The sequence below is a fragment of the Dromiciops gliroides genome, chromosome 1 (assembly GCF_019393635.1).
Source record: "Dromiciops gliroides isolate mDroGli1 chromosome 1, mDroGli1.pri, whole genome shotgun sequence".
NCBI classification, from domain to species: domain Eukaryota; kingdom Metazoa; phylum Chordata; class Mammalia; order Microbiotheria; family Microbiotheriidae; genus Dromiciops; species Dromiciops gliroides.
In genome coordinates, this window is record NC_057861.1 from 672,383,785 (window position 1) to 672,407,308 (window position 23,524).

General features: G+C 45.0%; 1 protein-coding gene across 2 annotated transcripts in view; it reads right to left on the bottom strand.

The window, feature by feature from the left end:
• The window catches only part of VIPR1 (vasoactive intestinal peptide receptor 1), an 89,332-nt gene that overhangs the window by 14,211 nt on the left and 51,597 nt on the right, over positions 1–23,524 (bottom strand). The window contains exons 3-8 of one of the 2 annotated variants that reach the window (XM_043999446.1): positions 18,754–18,861; positions 7,715–7,821; positions 6,147–6,244; positions 4,448–4,580; positions 2,125–2,278; positions 533–593 (exon numbers count right to left, since the gene is read on the bottom strand). In XM_043999446.1, the coding sequence (XP_043855381.1) occupies positions 533–593; positions 2,125–2,278; positions 4,448–4,580; positions 6,147–6,244; positions 7,715–7,821; positions 18,754–18,861 (661 nt within the window). Of the gene's footprint in view, positions 1–532; positions 594–2,124; positions 2,279–4,447; positions 4,581–6,146; positions 6,248–7,714; positions 7,822–18,753; positions 18,862–23,524 lie in introns of both variants that reach the window. The other variant, XM_043999439.1, reaches the window with a different exon arrangement.

Below are 23,524 nucleotides of genomic sequence, written 5' to 3' on the forward strand. Positions count from 1 at the left end.
CTATGGTTATATGGTGAATGTTATCAGATCTGGGATTTGAATCCAAGACTCCTGACTTCAAGCAAAGGGTTCTTTCCATTAAATCATATTATTTCTTATAGTTAGACAGGAGGAACCCCATAGAATCATAGCCCTTTAGAGTTTTAAAGTCCAGTCTCATTTTAAAGGAGAGCAGACTGAGAGGCACAGAGAGGGGAATATGCCCAGGGTCACAGAGGGAATCAGTGATAGCTTTGGGCTCCCCAGTTCTGGGACTTCCCCCACTTTATCACACTGCCTCCAGGGTGACAGAATTATTTCCAGACTAATTCAGGGACACAGGTCTTTTAAAACAGGGAACTAGGGGTTCTAGAGACTAAGGTAGGGGTGGGCCGAGTGATTTCGTTGCTCAAGGGATATTCCACACTAAGCAAAAGACCCAGACCAAGGAAAACAAAGGAAATTCATTTTCTGTGCTGGGCTGGGAGGAAAAGAGTGATCCCTTTAGGGGAAGGAAGAAGGGAACTGACGAATGAAATAAGTGTGTGCTTACCCTATGTCATCAAAATAGAGTCTGGTGAGTGTCCATGCAGTGACAAACAATCCAGGGACCCCTGTTAATGAGAGAGAGAGAGAGAGAGAGAGAGAGAGAGAGAGAGAGAGAGAGAGAGAGAGAGAGAGAGAAGAAGAAGAAGAAGAAGAAGAAGAAGAAGAAGAAGAAGAAGAAGAAGAAGAAGAAGAAGAAGAAGGAGGAGGAGGAGGAGGAGGAGGAGGAGGAGGAGGAGGAGGAGGAGGAGGAGGACAAGAGAGAAAGAGAGATGGAAAAGAAGGAAGAGAGAGAGGAAAGAAGAGAAAGAATAGGCAAAGAAAGACAGACACTAGGAGTTAATTTATTCCCCGAGTCCCAGACCAGCTCCTTTTTACCCTCCTCACTAGCAAGTAGCCTGATTTAGGAAGGAATAGGAAGCCATCCCTAAGGCCCAACTTGGGCCAGGCAGGTACTGACAGTCATCAGTGCTCTGTAGGTGAATATTCTGGTGACTGACTATCCCTCATGAATACTCTTTTATCAGTTCCCTAGGCTTCTCCTTAGTTCTGTTAGGGCCTTTGGCCTCAATATGGAAGAGGGCCCTGAGGCCAAGCCCGGGGAGAAAAGTGGGGAGGAGGTAGAGACAGAGCTGAGAGAGAGAGAGAGAGAGAGAGAGAGAGAGAGAGAGAGAGAGAGAGAGAGAGAGAGAGAGAGAGAAGAGAGGAAGAGACAGATATAAAGAGAGAGGCAGAGAGAAGAGGTCAGACAGACAGACAGACAGACAACAGAAAGATAAAAGCAGTGAGAGAAGGAGGAAAAACAGTGACAGAGCAAGAAAGTGGGTCCCAGAGCAAAGTGGAGATAGAAGGAAGCATGAGGCTCCCATCCTTGTAGATATCCTAGGAGATGGGCTCTCCTGGTCACTCAAAGTCAGCAGCCAGCAGACTCAGGATCAGGTGACTACACTTCTAGTGAGCCCGTTCCAAGGGTTTGTAAAATGGGGGGACAGAGACAGGGATGACTAAAGGCACTCCTTCCTCATCTTACAACCATACCCCCACACCCCAGAAAAGTCAGGATCTAAAATCTAGGGCAGCAAATCAAGCTAACCATAAGGTATGAGGTTCTGCAAAGTGTGACATGATCACCGCCCCACCCCACCCCCACCCCAACATCCACAATCTCAGCAAACAATGACAGGTTCTGCAAACAGTGACATGAATGTGGCAACTTTTTTGACTATAAAACAGATTTGAAGGGGGGAGAAGGGAAGGGAATAAACATTAATAAAGATCCTACTATGTGCTAGGCACTGTGCTAAGCACTTTACAAGTACTAACTCAATTTATTAAAGGATTATCTCTTGAGGGGAAATACAATTTTTCAAGTCCAGGGATCTCAAAGACAGAGTTCTTTGCTACCTTTGGTGTAGGTAGCAGGGGAATAGAATCCCTTGTATGCCAGTTCTTACCTGTTGAGCCTTCCTAGTCTCTGGAAGCGTGGAAGGTTGCTCGCCTCCTTCTCCCCCCAAACCCAGGACCTCATATCCCCCAGGGTCCTGGATTTTATTGGTGAGCACTCCATCCCATCCCATCCCACTCTAGGTCCTTACATACCCCAGCCAATGAGGATGTATCCCCAGAAGTATTTCCGTTCAGAGAAGAAGGAGATGGCCAGCAGGGTGTGAAGGTAGAGGCCCTCCACCAGCAGCCAGAAGAAGTTGGCCATAATGCAGTACTGGAAGAACACTATGGTGGCTTTGCAGCCTACCTGCAAGACATGGAACAAAGTTCTTAAAGGAGACAGGGATGAGTGCCCGGAAGCTGGGGGGCAGGGCAAAGAGAGAAGTGGGGAAGGGAGGGAGGGAGAAGACAAAGGTAAGGGAGGAGGAGAGAGGAAAAGGAAAGGGGGCAATAGGGAGAGGAAAGGAATGTGTTTTAGGTTATGAGAGAGGCCAAACAAAGTGGATGAGGTGTGTATCTGAGCTGTCTATAGTGTTTTGGTCCTACTATGGGTTTCATTTTCCCTCACCTCTGTAGCCCATAAAACTGATTTCACTTCTATTATCAGTATTCTTTTTCAGGCCTCACTTAGATATTGTTTTCCTTTTAAATATATCTCACTTTAGAGGTGTGGCCTATATTGGATGATGGCCTATAGTTAGACCAGTATGGTATACCATGTGGATGTGTGTGTGCATCAGGCTTGTACAGCCTATGTATTGAGGGTAGGGATGTTTGCATGGTATGGGGTACAAACAGAATGTATGTGAGAAGGCTATTAGAGAGAGAGAGAGACAGACAGAAAGACAAACTCCTCTCTTTGGAAGTCGAAGTTCTTCACAATCTGGTTCCAATGTAACTTTTCCGATTTGTTTTACATAACACCTTCCTTGCTCACTGTTTTCTATCCAAACTGGTCTCATTGCCAATCCCTGGATGTTACATTGTGCAGTGGCCCTGGTTGTTCCCCCTCCACCCCAGCCCCATGCCTAGGATGCCCTCTCTCTTCACCTCAGTCTCTTGTAATTCCTGGCTCCCTCCAAAGCTCAGCTCAAGTGTCCCCTCTAACAAGAAGCGTTTCCCATTCACTACCCACCCCCACCCCTTACCCCAGCCACCAAAATGGCTTTCTATAAATTTTGTGCTTAGTCATCTGCGTACATGCTGGGCCCCCTTCCCTGGAAGAGAATAAATTCCTCAAGGGCAAATACTGTTTGAGTTTTTATTTTTTTATTCTTCATGCCTGGAACACAGTAGTTGCTTAATAAATGCTCATTGAATTAAACTGAATGAGGGGAGAGACAGAGACAGAAGGAGAAAAAGAGAGAGAAGGAGACCAAGAGAGATCATAGAGACAGGAGAGAAAACAGAAACAGAGGGACTGAGGAGAGAGGACAGAGGGAGAGGCAGGGAAGGGAGAGAGAGGGAGGAGAGAGGGGGGAGAGGTGGAAGAGAGAGGGGGAAGAGATGGGAGAGAGAGATGGAGGGAGGGAGAGGGAAAAGGAGAGAGAATCAGAAAACAGAGAGACAGAGAACAGGGAGACACAGAAAGAGAGAGAACAGAGAGACAGGAGAGAGAGCAGAGAAAGACAGGACAGAGAGGACAGAGACAGAGAGAAGGGCGAAAACAGAGACAGAAGAGAGAAGAAACAGAAGGAATAGAGAGAGGGAAAGAGACAGAACAGAGAGACACAGAGAAAAAACACACAGAGAGAAACAGATAAACAGACAGAGAAAGAGAACAGAGAGATATATTTGTGCACAGAGAATAGAGACAAGACAAAGAAAAAACAGAACAGAGACACAGAGAAAAATAGAGACAGAGAGAGAAAGAGACAGAGATAGAGACACAGAGAGACAGACAGAGACAGAAAGAGAACATATGTGCACAGAGAACAAAGAGAGAGAAAAAGACAAAACAGAGAGAAAGAGAACAGAGAGAAACTCAGAGAGAAAGAGATAGAGACACAGAAAGAGAACAGGGAGGAGGGAAGGAGTGAAGGAGGAAAAGAGAAAAAGGAGGCAGAAAACAGATGGAGAGAGATAGGACATATGGGGAGATAGATGAAGAGAAAAGGAAAGGGAGAGGGGAACAGTGAAGATGGAGCTAAGAAGACAGAAGAGAGTGAAAGACAGAAGGGGAAGGGGGGCATAAGATAGATCTGAGACAGAAAGTGAGAGAATGGGAAAGGCAGAGATGGGAAGGAAGAAGAGCTAGTGTTAAGGAGAGGGATAACTGAGAGACAATCAGAGAGATAATAGAGTGACAGAGACAGAGAAAGACAAAAGTGTGGAGACAGAAGGGGAGAGCAGAGACTGAGAGGGAGAGAGGGGGGAAAGGGTTTTGGAGATGAAGAGTACCCAGAGCCCCTCAGCTTTGGCTTCAGAGACTCTTCATAACAGGTCCAATCTCCTGGGGGGGTTGGCTGCCTCTTACCGAGCCTTCCATGCAGTGGTCATACTCGCTGCCTGGGAAGAGGACAACGTCTTTGATGAAGACAGCAACTGCCCGAAGGATGAAGGATGTAAACAGGTGCATGTGGATGTAGTTCCGGGTGCAGTGCAATTTTCTGTGGGCAGCAGAAAGGTGCGGATAGTTCAGTTCACCCATCCTTCCTGTCACGGCTCCCTCCCTACTATCCCGGTCATGCCGGTTGGCTCTTCATCACCTGCAGACCACAGCATCAACCAAGACCCTCTACTGACCTCCCCCATGACAGAAGCATTCTGGGCTTTTGGTTTTCTAAATGAGTTATGGTTGAAGCTGGATAGAAAGGGATAGGGAGATGTAAAGGACCTGAAAAAGCTAGTCTTAACTCCCAGCTCTGGAATCATGGGCAGCCATCCCCTCCACAAACACCTCACTGACATGACCAAAACAGCCAGTGCTGATGACCTCCAGAGACAGGGAGCTTGGGCTTACCCAGATGGCCCCATCCATTATAGGAAAGCTCCAATTGCTATGAAGCTTCCCCACACACTGAGCCCAAATCTTCCTCTCCCCACAGCTTTCTCTCTTGGTCCTAGTTCTTTCTGAAGCCAAGGAGAATAAGTTCACACCTATGAGGCTGTCAGCAAGGCTGGCTCTGGGTAAGAGCCAACCTGGTATTGTGGAAAGAACATTCAATTTAGTGGAGTCACAGGATCTGAGTTCAAATCCAGCTTCTGACACTTAACTTTGTGACCTTGGACAAGTCTTTCCCACATTTTTTGTCTCAGTGTCCTTAACTACTACTATTACTAATAACAAAATAATGATGATGGTGATGGTGGTGATAATAATGATAGCTAGCATTTATATAGTACTTTACGGTCTGCAAAATGCTTTACAAAGATGATCTCCTTTAACCTTTATCTTCTTAGCTCTAACCTGTGAGTTAGATGCTATTATCATCCCCATTTTACAGAAAGGGAAACTGAGAGTAAGGGAGACTAAGTAACTTGCCCAGGGTCACACAGTCAGTAAGTATCTGACTCCAGGTCCAGTGCTCTCTGCATTGTGCTATCTGGGTACCCAGAAAATGAAAGGTCTCCATGAGATACCATCTCTAAGGTCTCTTCCTGCTCTAGATTCTCTCACCCTCTGGCTATAGCACCAGGGATCTCTCTTCTTGGTTCTTCCAAGATCTTTGCAACCTTTGCCCCACCCCACCCCCCCATACAATGGTTGTTCTCCTTATTTGCAAAGTCTGAGAGTATTTTAAAGCCTTTCACTTTCTGAAGGGTCAGTTCACTGTTTGCTAGACTAGCCCCATTTGCAAGCTGTCACTCCTTACAAAGCCCAAAGCTGCTCCCATCACCCATAATCATTTGCAGAGCCCACCGAGGTCTACAGAGTGTCATTGTCTGCAGAGCCTAGTGCAGCCCTGCCTTGGGTCTCCATACGGAGCTCAGGGAGTAGTTAGCCCTTAAACAGGGTGTCTCCGTTAGCCAAATCCTGGCTACCCAGAATTAAGGGCTGCACCCAAGAGTCAGGCTGCAAAGAGGGCAGAAGAGGCTTGATTCATCACCCACCATCCCTGGAGGTAAATGGGGAAAGGTGTGAGGGCCCCAGCTCCTGTTGGGAGGAAGAATTGGAGCTGGTCCTAGAGATCTCAATCCCTCTTCTCCCCCAGCACCTCCAGACCCAGCCTCACCTGAAGACACACAGGATGACTATGGCTATGGCGAGTGCGATGACAGAGAGGCTGTGGCCAACGGTGTACGCCGTCTTCACGGTGTCGTAGAAAAACTTCTTCTAGTGAAAAGGGGAGCAGGAGGAAAGATGCATTAACAAAAAAAAGGTAGCCTTTGGGAGCAGGGGAGAGTTAGGCTCTGCTTTATTCCTCCCAAGCTGCCCCACCCCATACATCTAAGTTGCCTCACTCCACCAATAGTCATCATGAGAGACCTGGGCCCTAACCTTGGTCCTGCTACTCACTAGTTGTATGATCTTGGATGATCTTTCCCTACCCTCTGTTTCCTCATCTGTAAAACAAGGAAGTCGAGCCAGATGATTTCTAAGGGTTGATTTCCAGCTTTGAAGTTCTATGCATCTATAATTTTTTTTTGGGGGGGGGACGGGAATTATTGGCTGTTTGAGATAAGGCACAGTTCCACATCCACCCTGTCAGAATGCGTCTCTGAGTATCAGCTGAATCCAGGCCTGAAACTACTCTTGAAGTGTCCCTTTTATCGTCCAGGACTCAGAGCGAAATGCCCACCACGAATTGATTATGAGCCTCCCGAAGCCACTCTCTAGGGCAACCTTCCCATTGACAAAAGATGGTGGTTGGCCAGGGCTGTCGCTCTGGCTAGGATCCTTGCTTGCTCTGTGGTTTTTGGCCCTTTCTCTGGGTAGAGCTAATCCCTGGGAACCCATGGCATGGCAAAGATCACTGGATTTATAGTCTGAGCACCGGCATTCAAATTCCAATCAATGACACTTAAGCTGCTGTATGACCTAAGGAAAGTGACTCCCCCAAAATGAAGGGAGTGGCTTAAATAATCTCCGAGGTCCCTTGTAGCTCCAAATACTAGGAACCTTCTCTTTGCCAGTTTCCTGGTTGTCAGCATGTGGGAACCGCCTGAGGGTTAGATGGCTAAACTGGGAGGAGGAGGGACAAGGGCTTGGCGCAGAACCTGATTATGCCCTATAACTTTGGGGCAGGTCAGATACACCCAGATTGATGGCATTTGGGTGGCATCTGCCCGGTAGTTCAGCCTATTCCAGGGTAGGCCATCCTAAATACCAGTGATTTGGGGCATTCTTTCTCTGGGACCTAAAGTCAGGAGGGACTTGTGCTGGAACCCTACTTTTGACATGCCTTGTGTGATCCCAGGTAAGGCATTTACTTAACTTGAGACTCCGTTCCCTCTAGCCAACAGCTGACGTTTGCAAAGCATGTTAAGGTTTACAAAAACCTGTGCATACATTAGCCCTTTTTGCTCCTCTCAATAACCCCATGAGGTTGGCAGTAGGGGTATTATCATTCTAGTTTTATAAACTGAGGCTCAGAGGAGTTAAGTGAACTAACTAAACCCACCCAGAGCTCATAGGGCAGGCAGAGTTGGGAGGGATTTAGAACCTAGCTCTCCTGGTCCTTAGGGTCTCTATAACTATGTTTTCTCATTCCCTGGGGCTAAGACGAGGAAGTAGATGTGACTCCAAAGTCTCCTTGAGGATGGGGAGAATTTTTTAATAGGAGGGCTCAGCATAACCCACCTCATCATCGGGTATTGAGCTGTTGTTAGGGCCACAGGCAATAGCGTAGGGAGCTGGGGCCATGGCTGTCCATCCGTCCATGGTACAGTTCCTGGTCACATTACCACCTGGGGAGATAGAGGGAGACAAGGGTCATCATGCAGGACCAGGGCCCCAGAGCTGGCTCAGCCGCTACCTGGAGTTCAGGCCAGAATGTAAAGTGTCCAGAGGATTGGTCTGTGACCATAAACACCAGCCCTCCCTACCTGGAAAGACCTGTCTGCTTGGCACATTCCCTGCTGACCCTGGGAAAGCTGTTGGATTCAGGAGGGAGCAGCCCTCTCTGCAGGGGCTCTAAGTGCAAACAGAGGCCTTCCAAGGATTGCCAGAGAGCAGCTTGGAATACATCCCTTCTTTTCTGGGATAACGGCCTCATTGTTAGCCCAACGCATGAGTTATACTCTCTTAGGCAATGGAAGACCCATCCCAGGCCCCAGAAGAAGCTCTACCCTGTGGCTCAGGTTCCCCACCTCACTGCTCCTTACCTAAGTACTCTGGATTCACAGGCACCTGCTCAGGTCCTGAGGACCTTATTCAAGAGGGTTATTTTCTGTCTGGCTCTTCCTGCCCATTTTGAATTCTCTTGGAAAATATCTAAATGTATTCAAATCTAGACACAAAGGTTTCTTTAAAAGTGAATCAACAGGTCTCTGACTCTCCCGTGAGCATTCAGGTCACCCCCATAGTACAGAGGTATCCCTAGCCCTGGACATCATCTCTCCTGTAGCCCACTCCTCAATCACCCTGCCCTCAATCACTGTGGTTCTTAAAGGCATCTTGAGAGGCAGAAACACCACAGATAAAGGGGTACAGCGGGTGTGTTTGACAACTCTGGTTTCCGTTCCCAGTCACGAAGTGGGGATGTCCCTGACCCAACTCCTTTTCACAACTTCCCTTTCACAAAGAGAAAAAAAGGAAGAAGTGGAGGGACTCAGTTAACAGGCTTCTGCCAGATCAGAGAGAGCAGCTCCCACAGCCCAACCCGCTGTCACTGCCAGTGACTTAGGGCCAGCTCTCTCTTATGAGACCTTTAAGTCAAGGACCCTGGGAAAAGTATAGTCATGATCTCTGATAGCCCAGCCAGCTTCCTTCCGGCGACAATCTGTCCTTCCAGGGTCCCCAGATGGCCTCCTGGCTACTCTTTGGTGAGAGGAAAGGAAAGCCTCTGTGTGTATATAGGGGGTTGGGTATCTCAGAACTTTGAGCTCCCTCCCTCCATCCCTCCATCCCTTCATCCCTCCATCCCTCTATCTCTTCATCCATCCATCCTTCTTTCTTTCCTCCCTTCCTATATCTTCCTTCCTTTTTTCTTTCCTCTCATCCATCCTTCCATTCAACCATCTCTCTCTCTCTTTCTTTCTCTCTCTCTCTCTCTCTCCTGCAATTGTAATTGCACCTACTGTGTGGGAACTCCCTTCAGTGGAAGGAGGCAGGTAAATACTTGAGATAGGCAACTCAGCTGTACCTTATAGTCTTAGAGAGGTGTCTGTGGCATTGAAAGGTTAAGTAGTGATGGCCATGGTCCGTATGGATCAGAACCAGGACCTGAATCCAGGTCTCTCTGCCTCCAGGGCCAGCTCTCTATTCCACTATGCCACAATGACTCATTATATATATAATAAGACAATTTTGGTCTTGTTGCTTGGGGTACACAGTCCAACAATTCGCATCATAATATTATTTGATAAGATATATGATATGATACAAAATAACAATATGCAATGTGATGTAGTATAATCCAATATGATATATCACACATCATATCATGTTACATCATATAGTAGCTTGGTAGATAGAGTTCTGGGCCTGGAGTCAGGAAGACCTGAGTTCAAATACAACCCGAGACACTTACTAGCTGTGTGATCCTGGGCAAGTCATTTAACCTGTTTGCCTCAGTTTCCTCAACTGTAAAATGGGGGTGATAACAGCACCTATCTCAGGGTTGTTGTGGGGATCAAATGAAATAATATTTATAAAGCCCTTATCACAGTGCTTGGCACATAGCAGGTGCTATATAAATGCTTACCTCCTTCCCTTCCTGTTCGTATCATAAATCACAAAATATAACAAGAGGTTCCGTGTTTATAATACTTTAAGATTTGCAAAGGACTACCCTCACTCCAACTCTGTGAGACAAGGAACACAATTATCATGAATCTCATTTTACAAATGAGGAAAGAGCCTCAGTCTGCTCAGTCTCACTCAGCCTAGGGCGGGTTCCAGGGTGAGGTGGTACAAGGTCCCAGCATATGACCACAGAAACGGCCTCCACTGATACCTTGTCGGGGAGGGTGGGGTGAGTCCAGGCTCTGCCTGCTCTGAGAGGTCCCACCCCAAGCTGAAAGGGCTTCACAAGAAGCCTAGCTGCAGGTTCAGTGGCTGTCCCAGGAGATCCAGGCTGGCCAAGCTTGGGGAGACCCCTGAGCGGAGAGCAGGCCACCTAGCCATGATAAACTTTTTTTTTTTACTTAGAAGCTCTAGGGGCCTGTCTACTCTAAGGGGAGAGTACAAGCGCTCACACCCTGGAGAAGGCTAGAGTCCTTCAGTTCACTTCAGCTGAGCAAACACTGATTAAACACTTGCAGTGTGGGAGGCCAAGGTAAACAATGAAAGTCCCTGCCCTCGAGGAGTTTACAGTCTATTCAACAGGCCCCTGGGGAAGTCTGACTCTTGACAGTCTGAGATTGGGGTGGGGAGTGGGGGTGGGAAACACAAGCTCAGAAGGGAGCTTTGGGAGGAGATCATAGAATCCTAGATTTGGAGGAAGACGGGCCCTCAGAAGCCAAACCTCTCATTTTGCAGATGGGGAAACTGAGGCCCAGACACACAAACTAAGATTATATAGGTAGTAAACATCAGAGGCCGAATTTGAACCCAGGTCCTCTGACTCCTGAATCACTGTTTTTTGTTTTTGTTTTTGTTTTTTTTTAAGTGAGGCAATTGGGGTTAAGTGATTCGCCCAGGGTCACATAGCTAGTAAGTGTCAAGTATCTGAGGTCGGATTTGAACTCAGATCCTCCTGAATCCAGGACCAGTGCTCTATCCACTGTGCCACCTAGCTGCCCCTAATCACTGCTTTCCCCCCCCCCCCACTGTATCACCAAAGCTGGTCTTTGAAGGTTTTTAATAGGTGGAGATGGGCATGAGGTTCTGGGTCTGGGAGACAGATAGTCTGTGAGAATGACTGGCATCAGGAGGGGGCAGGACAGATTCCACGTCACAGAAAGTCATCCCATCTGACTGGAATTAAGAGGGCACCCAGGGGAGTGAAATAGAACCAGGGTAGTTTGGAGGCAGATGGTGGAGGGCTTGGGGTTAAGGCCGGGATTAGGAGTTTTCTATTTTATTCTAAAGTCATCATTCAAGAAGCACCACAGTGGGGAGGTTTTAAATTGAAATAAGACATGATCTGGGACCAGTTTTCATGGATTTGTGGAGTCTTGTAGAGGGAGAAAACCCATTAAGCCCTGCTCTGCTCGGCCTCTCAGGGCTGTTCTAAGGCAAGTAATTTGTAAACCACAAAGCACAGTAGACAAATGAAAGTTGTAGTGTGAACCATGTTATTATTATTACTGTTGAGCAGCCAGGGCTGCTTGGTTTGTTTATTTGGAATGATGACGCTGAGGACCCCTAACTGCCCTGAGCACTCCTGGCCCTGGGCTCTCTGGGACCTCTAGAGCAGATAACAGGTTCCCCCCCCCCCCCCAGGGCTCATCCTAAATCTAAACTACCCTTCTTTCCATTCGGCAGCAGAAGCCTGGCATGGGCAAACACCCTTTTCCTTCCTCTTCTCTAAACCTGAGGTGAGAGTTTGTCCAAGTATTCTTTTAGAAGCAAGCAAAGGGAAAACAGACAGATGCAAACTGAGGCCGGGGAAGGGAGGTCTCTCCAGAGCCCTGGCTGCCGATCTGAATCAAAGGAACCACAGCTCCTCTCTGGACAGGTTTGGCCAGCACTGACTATGGGACTCCTAACCTTCATTCCCTATAACCTCATCTGGGAAACCTGCCCCAAGCCCCCATTTCTATGTATGTATGTATGTATTTATTTGTTTGTTTGTTTATTTATTTAATTATTTGCTGGGCAATGAGGGTTAAGTGACTTGCCCAGGGTCACAGCTAGTGTCTGAGGCTAGATTTGAACTCAGGTCTTTCTGAATCCAGGGCTGGTGCTTTATCCACTGCACCACCTAGCTGCCTTGCGGCCCCCCCCCCCCCCGCCCCGCCGAATCCCCATTTCTGACCCTGGACATTCTAACCCCTCCCCCAGCTTTTAGCCTCCAAGACAGTATCGTATAATGGAAAGAACACTGGTTTTTGAGTCACAGATCCCAGGTTCAGATCCTGAATTCTACCACTTGAAGGTTATGTGACCCTAAGAAAATCCTTTTCTTACTCGGGTCTCAATTTCTTCCATTGTACAATGAGGGCGTTAGACTAGATCAAGGATTCTTAGGGGCCCCTGAGGAGGGCCATGAATAGATTTCAGAGGGTCTGTGAATCTGGATGGGAAAAAAAATTCCATCTTAATTTTCAATAACCTGCCACTTAAACGTAGCATTTCCTTCAATTATGAATTTAAGTAGCAGTGTGAACACCCAGGTGGCGCAGTAGATAGAGTACTGGATCTGAAGTCATAATGACTCATCTTCATGAGTTCAAATCTAGCCTCAGACACTTGGCTGTGTGACCCTGGGCAAGTCATTTAACCCTATTTGCCTCAAATCTTCATCTGTAAAATGAGCTGGAGAAGGAAATGGCAAACCAGTCCAGCATCTTTGCCAAGAAAACCCCAAATGGGGTCACAAAGAGTCGAACACCACTGAAAACCACTGAATAGCAACAGTAGTGGAGTACCAAATCTCACCAGACTGCCTTAGAGATCTGAAAGGTTGAGAACCCATGGTTAATGAAGGTCTTTCTGATACTATTTTGTGGTCTCAACACCCATTGTGTGATTTCTTTTTCTTTCTTTCTTTCTTTTTTTTTTTTACAGTTAATTTACATCTATTACCAGCTTTGTGTAAGATCCATCCCTGGGCTTATTTAAACCTTGCAGGCCCCTGAGATCACTCTGAGCATAGCTCTAGAATCGAAAGACATTTCAGTCTTTAACACAGTGCCCAACATGCAGTAGGTACTTCATAATTTCTTGTTGACGGACAGTGGTCATCTGGAGTATACCAAGCTTCTCTCTTTATAGAAGAGAAAGCTGAGGTCTGGAGAGAGGTTGCCCAAGGCCACACAGGGAGTAAGTAATAGAGCTAGGCTTTGTTGTTTTTGGTTTTTGGTTTCTTTTTTTTTTTTTAGCAACAAACATTTATTTAATTTTTTCCAGTTACAAGTAAGGGTAGTTTTCAACATTCATTTTCATAAGATTTAGAGTTCCAAATTTTTCTCCCTCCCTCCCTCCCTTTCCTCCCCCCTCCACAAGATTGCAACCAGGTTATATATGTACAATCCACAAGTGTTCTTTTTTTTTTTTTTTTGCAGGGCAATGGGAGTTAAGTGACTTGCCCAGGGTCACACAGCTAGTAAGTGTCAAGTGTTTGAGGTCGGATTTGAACTCAGGTCCTCCTGAATCCAGGGCCGGTGCTTTATCCACTGTGCCACCTAGCTGCCCCCACAAGTGTTCTTTTTATCAGTTCTTTCTATGGGGATGCATAGTAAGCTTCCTCATTAGTTCCTTGGGATTGTCTTGGGTCATTGCATTGCTGAGAGTAGTTAAGTCATTCACAATTGCTCATCGAACAATACTGCTGTCACTATGCACAATGTCCTCCCTGAGCTAGGCTTTGAATTCAAGGCCAAACCATTCTACCTAAGCTCCCCTTCTCTCATTTAGTCCAACTTCCCTAGGGCATGAGCTCCTCAGTTTTTCCATCTGCAAAAAGGGAATGTTGATGCTGACCTCACAGGGTTGTTTTGTTTTTTGTTTTGGGGGTAGGGGTCACATAGCTAGTATGCGTCAAGCGTCTGAGACCAAATTTGAACTCAGGTCTTCCTGAATCCAGAGCCGGTGCTTTATCCACTGGGTCACCTAGCTGCCCCCACAGGGTTGTTGTGAGGAAAACTTTCAGTAAACTTTCATAGGCTTTGGAAATAGTTATTTTGGTTATTGCCTAAGGTATTTTTGGGCTGGATCCTGGAGCTCTCATTCTTCTCTAATCTCCAGGTATCCTCCAGGTATCCCCGATCCTCAGCCCCATCCTCCCTGGCTCCTGGGCTTGGAGCAAGGGTATGCCAGTCTCTGAAAAAATGACACTTTTTATATTTCATCTGCATTATTAACATGTTCTCCATCACTTTCTTAAGTTGAGAGAATTAACAGAACAATAAATCAAGCCCTAATTGGTGGCATCTGTTGATTTCTGATGTTCACACTCAAAACTGAACAGTCAGGCTTGAGCTGCCTCCAGCACATCCGTACCTCTGGCTCTGAAGGTCATCACACCTGGTCCATACTTAGCTTTCCTCCTCCTGAAGCTGCCAGCACAATTTGGTGCCCAAATCTGGTACCTGCTCTCTCTTTGCCTTCTAACCCCTGTCTCCAGGGGATCCAGACCAGGGTAAGACCCCTTAACCTGGGGCCTATGGACTTTTTTTTTCTTTTAAAACATATTCTGATGACTCTACTTCCATAGCATTGGTTTCCTTTGTAATATGTATTTTATGATGTGAATTTAAAATCATGATCCTGAGAAGGGGGTCTACAGGTTCCACTAGACTGTCAAAGGGGTCCATAGCATAGATACCTTTTGTCTGTATCACAAGTGTGTTTCTTAGGGTTTACTTGAGAGGAAAAAGAGAATGTAGAAATCATATGCAAAGGAAAGGCCAGTTGTGCAGATAAACAAAAGAGTCCTGGCCAAGATGGGGGTCCTTAAACACTTCTAGGGGCTACACAAGGGCCTATTAGTGGCTGGGCCTTCCTTGGCCACCATGATCCACGCAAGGCTGTTCTCTGTGGCAAAGTGGACAGAGCTCTGGATTTGGAGGTGGAAGATTCCTGGTTTACGTCTTAATTACGGGACATTGTGTTCTTCATTGTGCGGCACCTAGCCAAGCACTTCCTTTCTGTAAATGTGCCACATACCTCTTGGGCTGAAAGGACTTTGTCAAACCTGGAGCATCAGGAGAGGCAGCTATAGGCCACTTGGATGAAAGACTGGCCTTGGAAGCTAAAATAAACCTGGGTTGGAGTCTTACCCTTAACAAGTACTCATTGTATGACTATGGGAAAGTCACTTAACCTTGTAATGTCCTGGGCAACTCCCTCTAAGAGTATAAATCACTTGGGTACTGTCAATCTGCATTGGAGGGGGGAGTCTCCACAATGGGAGATGCCTAGATGGATGGAATCATGGTTCCCCCCCCACAAAAAACCCCAAAAAACCCAAACACACAACAAAACTATAGAATTGGGATTGATTATAAAATGAGATAACTGCTGAGTAACACAAAGGACAAAAACCTATGCTCTACAATTTAAGTCTGCCTGGAATGCTTCCCCACCCCCATTTCTGCTGAATCCAGTCCTATTTATCCTTCGAGGTTCAGCTCAAAAGTAGTCTCTTCCAGAAAGCCTCCATGATGTCCTCCCAGGACACACTGATCTCTCCCTCTTTTGAATTTCCAGCACCCTTTAAGCTGACCTGTTCATGAATGTCCTTCACAAGTGTGCCCTGTCCTGGAAGAGGCAGGCACTCATCCGCTTCCTTCTAGCCAGCTCCACCCAGCTTCTGCTCCTGGCCTAGGGGAAATTCCCCTTTATCTCCCCCTGGACTCCACAGGGGTCCCCCAAGCTACAGGAGTTATAGCTGGAAGCACATCTCTGCTAGTAAATATTTTAACAGGGAAGAGGGAGAAGGGAAATGTACTCATAACCCTTATGATAAACTTTGTTTAATCTGCATTAACACTTTCTCTATCACTTACTTAAGGGTAGAAATCAACAAAACGATAAATCAAGTCCTGATTTGTAGCATTTGCTGATTTCCAAGGTGTAAATGTGACATTGAAAACTTAAGAATTAGCTCTAGAGCAGGTATGAGCTGGCTCCAGCACTGCTGGTGGGAAGGGTACTAGAGGTCATCTAAGCCAAACTAAGCAGAAACTGGGACCCAGGTAGAGGGAATAACTTATGTAAAGTCAAACACCTAGCAACCAGCAGAACCAGCATTAGAAACCAGGGTCCTTATCACTCTCTCCTGCCTTCTGCTCCACCCCACGTCTGGTCCTGCTCTCACAGATGTATCATTCACTTGGAACCAATCTCTTCCGGTTTAGCTGTAAAAAGAGCAGTGTGGTATAATGCAGGGTTGTCAAACAAATAAAAACAGCTACTAAATGGTGATTCCTTCTTGACTGCATGGTGGCAGTTTTAAAATGTACTGTTATCTGTGTTTTATTGCATTTTTATTTGTTTTGTTAAATATTTCCCAATTTCATTTTACTCTGGTTCGGTGCACTCTGAAGTGTTTCTGGCTTCATGTCTGAATTTGGAAGACTTAAATTCAGATCTTACCTCTAATTCTGATGATCTGTGTGACCCAAAATAAGTCACTTCACCTCTGAGCCTCAGGTTTCTCATATGTAAAACAGAGATAAAAAACAAAACAAAACAAAAAAACTGCCCACATGGACAGGTTATAAAGTATACCTTGACCACTCAGGACTCAGGAGACGTCAAGTACAGTGGTAGTGGGAGAAGGTATTTGGTGGGTGGGATCTGTAGAAGGTAGCTGAAGTCAGAGTACCCTTTTGGGTGTCAAACACAATGTCAGCTCATTCAATCTGAGTTCTGGGATTGTCTGACCAACCAAAATGGGAAACACTCTTGAGAATCTGGGCATGGCTGTCAATATGGGGATGCCACTAACAAACTAACCCAGTAGAGAGGCATATTCACTATTCAGTCCCAGCTGGGAAAGTTCAGGCCAGCCCAGTCTCTTGCCCCTAGGAAGGAGGCAGAGAGACAGAGAAAGATAGGGAGACACAGAGAAAGCTACAGAGAAAGACAGAGGGAGAAAGAAACAGAAAGAAATAGAGAAAGAAAGAAAGAGGGAGAGACAGACAGAAATAGAGTGAAAGAGGAACCTATAGACTTCTCAGAATGTGTTTAAATGCATAAAATAAGCAAAAAAAGTTTTTTTAAAAAGTTTAAATGCATAAAATAAGATACACAGGATTACCAAGGAAACTAATTATATTGAAAGACAGTTATCAATGTGGAGTATAAATGCTGAATGAACCTTACTATTTCTTTTGGTTTTGGTGCTGTTGTTTTTTTTTCTATTTTGAGGTTTTGCATCATTGCTCTGATTTTTTCTCTTATAACAGGACTAATGCAGAAATAAGATTAATGTTATTATGTGTATATATATGTGTGTATAGATACATCTGTATATCTATATATATATATATATAGATATAGATATATATAGATATATAGATATAACCTATATCAGATTACCTGCTGTCTAGGGGCAGGGGGAGGGAGGGAAGGGAGGGAGAAAAATCTGAAATTGTAAAGCTTGTATAAACAAAAGTTGAGAACTATCTTTACATGTAACAGAAAAAATAAAATACCTTATATGTAAAAAAAAAAAAAGAAAGAAAGAAAGACAGTTATCAAAATCCTTCAAAAGCAAGTTCGGAGCCCTTGAGTTAAGGACTCCCACCCCTTGGGGGTGCCATTATTTTGCAGATGAGGAAATCAAGGCCCAAAGAGGGGAAAGAACTTCCCCCAAAGTCATGCAGAAAGTCAATGCCTGAGCAAAGCCCCAAGTCCAGGATTTCAAGCATTCCACCTATACTTCAGATAGCTGCTATGAAGTGGACAATGGTGAAACCTACATTATGGCTTTGTGGCCTATATAGATGGGCCTTTCAAAGAACATCTGGAGATCAGATTAAGTCATATGACTGCAATTGATTTTGCTTTTTTTAAACAAAAATAAATTACACTAAATTAAATTAAATTCTATTCTGTTCTATAAACTTTTCTTAAACATCTTCTATTAACAAGGCTCTATGTTGGGTGTAGGGGATATAAAGATGAAAATGACATAGTCCCTTCTATCAGTGGGTTTTAGGGGTGTGTAATAAGTATACATATACATATAAGTATGCATAATTGATAAATTATAACAATTAAATAATCACCAGCTATAAATAGAAAATTCCTAGTTAGATTTAAAGAAAAACGCTTAGGTACAACATGGTACCACTATTACTAAGCCTCCATCATAATACAATGACAGAATAATCTTTTCTGGTTCTGTTTTCAAATCTTAATCAATCATTTTGCCTTTTCTGGAATTTCTATAACGCTTACTGTCTGAATGCCCATTTCAGCCCTGGGTCACACTCTTTCCTAACTTATTCCTTTAGAACCCGCGTCTATTCTGCCTCTGTTTTCTCCTGAGGGTAGAGTCTCAAGCTGCTGTCCCTCTTTCTATCTTTGTTAGTCTGTAAGATCCCCAAGGACAGGGCCCGGCTCAACCTCTTCTCTCTTTCTACTTGATCCTCCTCTCTCTCTCCTCAGATGATAAGCTCTCTAAAGTGGGACCCAATTCTATCTCTCTTCATACCCACCTCCTCCCTTTCTCCTTGGTCCCCCACTCTCCAATGCAAACTCCTTGATAGCAGGGCCTCAGTCTGTTCTTTCTCTGTCTCTCTCAGACTGTATGCTCACCAAATGTCTTTTTCCTTTCTTCCTTTGTACCCCACCAGACTGTTAACTCCTTGAAGGCAGGGCCCTCAAAAAATAGTTTCCTCCAACTACCTCTTCCACACTGTAGCTGGTCACACCACAAGGCTGAATATACAGGGATCTCAGAAAAGTCTTGATGACAGCTTGAGAGGTCAAGTTAAAACACATAATCTCTCACTTGAGACAGGAAAGAGAGTTGTTCATACTGACCGTTAACCCCACCACTTACCCGTTCCCCTCCCCTTCCCACCCTTGGACCAGACTCTAAATCTGATGCTACTTACCATGGCTTTGGAAGATTATCTCAAAGATCTTGGGGCAGGGCATGACTACCAGCTGACCCCAGGCCGCTGGTGGCCAGCATGTAATGTTGTCCCACATCGGCTGGCAACCTAGAAGCGAAAAGGAAAGAGAGAAAGGAGATGAAACATTAAACGAGATGAAACATGGCCAGTTTTGACCATGCAGGGCCTGATGGTGGGGTTACCAGTTTTGTTATGTATTTATTATTTGTTCATTTATTATTTATTTGTTATTTGTTAAGTGACTGGGCCAGTCACTTCCTCTCTTGGGGCCTTGTTTTTCTTATCTGTAAAACAAGAGGATGTGGGGCAAGGACCAGTTTTGATCAGTAGTTCTCAGTGTGGTCCAGTGATTCCTTGGGTTCCCCAAGACCCTTTCAGGGCATCTGTAAGGTCAAAGCTATTTTCAAAATAATAATAAGACATTTACAATTCTAATATGGCACATATCAATAGATATAACTTATATAAACAAAACCTCTTTAAGTAGTCCTCAGTAATTCCTAAGAGTGGAATGGGGTCCTGAGGACAGAAAGTTTGACAAATATCGGGTGATGTCTAAAATTCTTTCCCTTTAAATGAATGAGCGTATAATTCCTCCCCACCCTCCTCTCATTCACTCCTCTCCCTCTTCCAACCTCTCTGCCTTCTTTCTCTGCTCTCATCCTATTACCCCAAGCTCTGCTAACAAGAACTTATATAGACCTTTAAAGTTGACATTATGTTTTCTCCACAACAACCTTGCCATGTATATGGTTCGTGGGTTATTATCCTCATTTTATAGATGAAGGAACTGAGGCTCAGGGTCATAGTTAGCATCAGAGCTGGGATCCGAATAATCAATATTATTGACAAATAATCAATCAAATATTTGTTAAGCATATCCTGTGTGCCAAGCACTGGCTAAGTGCTCCAGGGATACAAAAAGAGGAAAGGAACTTAAATTTAATGGGGGTGACAACAAGCAAACAAATCTGTGTGTATACATTCACGCTCATGTATATACTATGTATGTATGTGTGTGTATATATATGTATATATATATGTATATAAAACATATATAGGAAATAGTTAAAAGAGAGAAGGCACTAGAAAGAAGAGGGATTAGGAAAAGTTTTAGTTAGGACTTTAAGGAAGCCAGGAAAGGCAATAGGCAGAGATGAGAGAGAGCATTGTAGGCATGGGGGATGGCCAAAGAAAATTCACACTAGTTGTGTGACCCTGGGCAAGTCACTTAACCCTCATTGCCTTGCCCCTCTCCCCAAAAAAAGTATGTGTTGTGAATAAGATGTAAGAAGACTGGAAAGGTAGGAGGGGGCTTGGCTATGAAGGGCTTTGAACACCAAATACAAGATTTCGTATTTGATCCTGGAAGCAATAGAAGTCAATGGAATTGATTGAGTAGTAAGGTGACCTGCTTAGACCTGCTCTTAAGGAAATCCCTTCAGTGGCTAAATGCAGGATGGATTGGAATGAGGAGAGACTGGAGCAGGGGGGTGGGGGGAGCCAGCTAGGTGGCACAGTGGATAAAGCACCGGCCCTGAATTCAGGAGGACCTGAGTTCAAATCTGGCCTTGAACACTTGACACTTACTAGCTGTGTGACCCTGGGCAAGTCACTTAACCCTCATTGCCCTGCCCCCCCCCCCAAAAAAAAGAGAGAGACTTAGGGCAGGCAGATTCACTGACTGACTGTTAACAACAATCCAGGTGTGAGGTGATGATGAGGGCCTGCATCTCATTTTATTTGTTGTTGTTTTTTGTCTTTTTGCAGGGCAATGAGGGTTAAGTGACTTGCCCTGGGTAGCACAGCCAGGAAGTGTCTGATGCTGGAGCTCAGGTCTCCCTGACTCTAGGCCCAGTACTCTCTCCACTGCACCATCTAGCCATCAAGGAGTCCATGTCCAACTCAACCATTTATGGATGGAGAAACTGAGGCTCACAGTTGGAAAGGGAGCAGTCCAACGGGTAAATAGCCAAAGCAGAACACAAAGCCAGGTCTTTGGACTCTAAATTCAGTGCTCTCTCCCCTCCCTCACAGGTGCCCTCCTGAATTCCATCCTGAATATAAACACTAGTTATAAACGCATCCTGATAGTAACACTTGCAGGTTGAGAGCCAAAGGAAAAGGACACATCGCCTTTCCTGTGGAGTAGGAGGGAGGGTCGCGGTGTCCACCTGGGACACAGTGCACTAATAACTCCTGGGAGCTGGAAAAGCCATTTAAGGAAAATATCCTTAATTAGAACCAAACTCGGTGCAACTGAGATTTGTGAGAAAGTCAGAAGCCTTCCAGGGAAGGCTGGATAGTTCCTTGGGAAGGTTGTAGGGACGGAGTGGGTTCCTGCTCAGATATGGGTGAGAAGAGATGATCAGAAGACTTACAGCTAGAAGGAGAATCGTCTTCTTTAACCCCTCAGATTTTACGGAAGAGGAAACTGAGAGCAGGAGAAGGGAAAAGAGTTGCCTGTGAAAGTCAATAGTAGAGTTCCCTTTGGGGTAGGGTCCAGGTCTGTTCTTCCTCTGTTCCCCTGTGCCCTCAGCAATGGGTTGGCACAAAGGGGACTTGATGACTTGAAAGTCAATCTCTCACCAAGCATGCTTTTCTACTCAATATGAAATGCATGTGCTTATTTTCAGGGATACAAGGGAACTGTGTTTGGATCAAGGTTGGACCATTCCCCTGAGCAAGAATGGGTCTCTGTTTTCATCTTTCCCCTTTCAATAAATTAGTTAATTAGGTCTTTTCCAAGCTCCCGAGTCTCAGAATCTTGCTGGAACCCCACTGGAACCTAGTTGCTGGAAGCTGTGGTTTTAGGAAAGACATTAGAAATTTTTTTAAGTGTCCACCTCTGGGGGCTGGTAGGAAGCTATCTGAGTGTCAGCCTAGCTCTGAGGAAGTTGCTTTTTCTCAGTTAACCCCTAGTTTCTCTCTCTCAGGGACAGGATGAGCCCTGGAAGTTGGTGAGCTCAGACTGAGAAAGACAGAAGAGAAGGAAAAAGAAGAAAAGGGAATACGTATTAATTAAATACTTACTATGTGCCAGGTAAATACTTAATCCTAGAAGCACAAAGTTTGATGAGAACAGTGGTTCTTAAGCCTCCCCAAGGCATTTGTGTATAGATCTCAGGGGGTTCTGTGAAATCGCATCTTTATTTCAATATAATTGGTTCCTTTTGTAATCCCATAACTTTTGCTTTATCCACTAAAGAAATTCCATTATTCTGAGAAGGGATCCATGGACTGAATTCACCAGACTTCCAAAGAAGTGCCTGACACACACAAAATAAACTAAGAACCCCTAGATTAGAAGGTTAAGACTCTCCTTCTATGAAACAATAAGAGAATAGGATAAAGACAACGTCTAGGGGCAGCTAGGTGGCACAGTGGTTAGAGCACCGGCCCTGGATTCAGGAGGACCTGAGTTCAAATCTGGCCTCAGACACTTGACACTTACTAGCTGTGTGACCCTGGGCAAGTCACTTAACCCCAATTGCCTCACTAGAAAAAAAAAAGACAATGTCTAATCCAGGGCTGGTGCTGGGTTTGAGCCATAAGGACTGGAATAGGTCAGAGAAGTGGGAAAGGTCAGTGTTGCCTCTGATGAGCAGGGAAGGCTTCCTCCAGAAAGAAGACCTTCCTCAAGCCTTGCAAGAGAAGCAGTTTTTGGATAGACGGATGGATGGATGGATGAATGGATGGATGGATGGATGGATGGATGGATGGATGGATGGATGGATGGATGGATGGTTAGATAATTGATTAAGCACTTACTATATGCCAGGCACTGTGCTCAGTTCTGGGGACAAAAATAGAAACAAACAAGAGAGTTCCTACCCCCAAGGAGCATACATTTTTAATGGGGGAGCTAGAAAGTGAGGATAGAGAAAAGTACTGGAGCAGAGGCAAGATGACTGGAGAGGTTGAGGAGCCCAGAGAGTGAGTTGGGGTTAGGGAGAGCTAAAGTGAGCACAGCTGGGGCCCTTTCTGAAATGTAAGTCCAGACCTAGGAATCAACAATCAGGAAAGTGGGGTCATAGGATAGAGGTTTCTCTGGGGTGGGATAGTGGTTATAATAGAGGCAAGGTGGAAAGATATCTGCACCGGGAGCCAGAAATTCAGGATTCTAGTCCTGGTCCTAACAGGCTGTGTGACCTTGGCAAACCCATTTTCTGTGACTAAATTTCCTAATTAAAAAAAATTAAAATTCCCTCATTTAAAAATTGAAATGGGGACAGCTAGGTGGTGCAGTGGATAAAGCACCAGCCCTGGATTCAGAAGGACGTGAGAACCCTGCAATTTATCAACACCATTTCTAAAATATGGCACCCAACACTGAACAAAACATTCCATCCATGTCCACATAAGTCCAAAGTATAAAGAGACTTCCACTTTCCTTGTTCTGCAGAGATAATATGCCTCTATCTCTCAATATAGCTTAAGAGCAAACTAGCATTTTTGGCTTCCATATCACATCATAGAGTCTCTCTCTCCTTTTTTATATTTAATTTTTATTTTATTTTTTCTCAATGACATGTAAACAAAAAATTTTAACAAATTTAAAAAAAAATAGTTCCAAATTCTATCCCTTTCTGCCTCCCCTCCTCCCTCAGTAAGAAGGCAGGCAATTTGATATAGATTATGCATGTGCAAGCATGTAAAACATTTCCATATTATCCATGTTACAAAAGAAAAAGCTAACAAACACCCCCCCCAAGAATAACAAGTAAACAATTTTAAAAGTATACTTTAA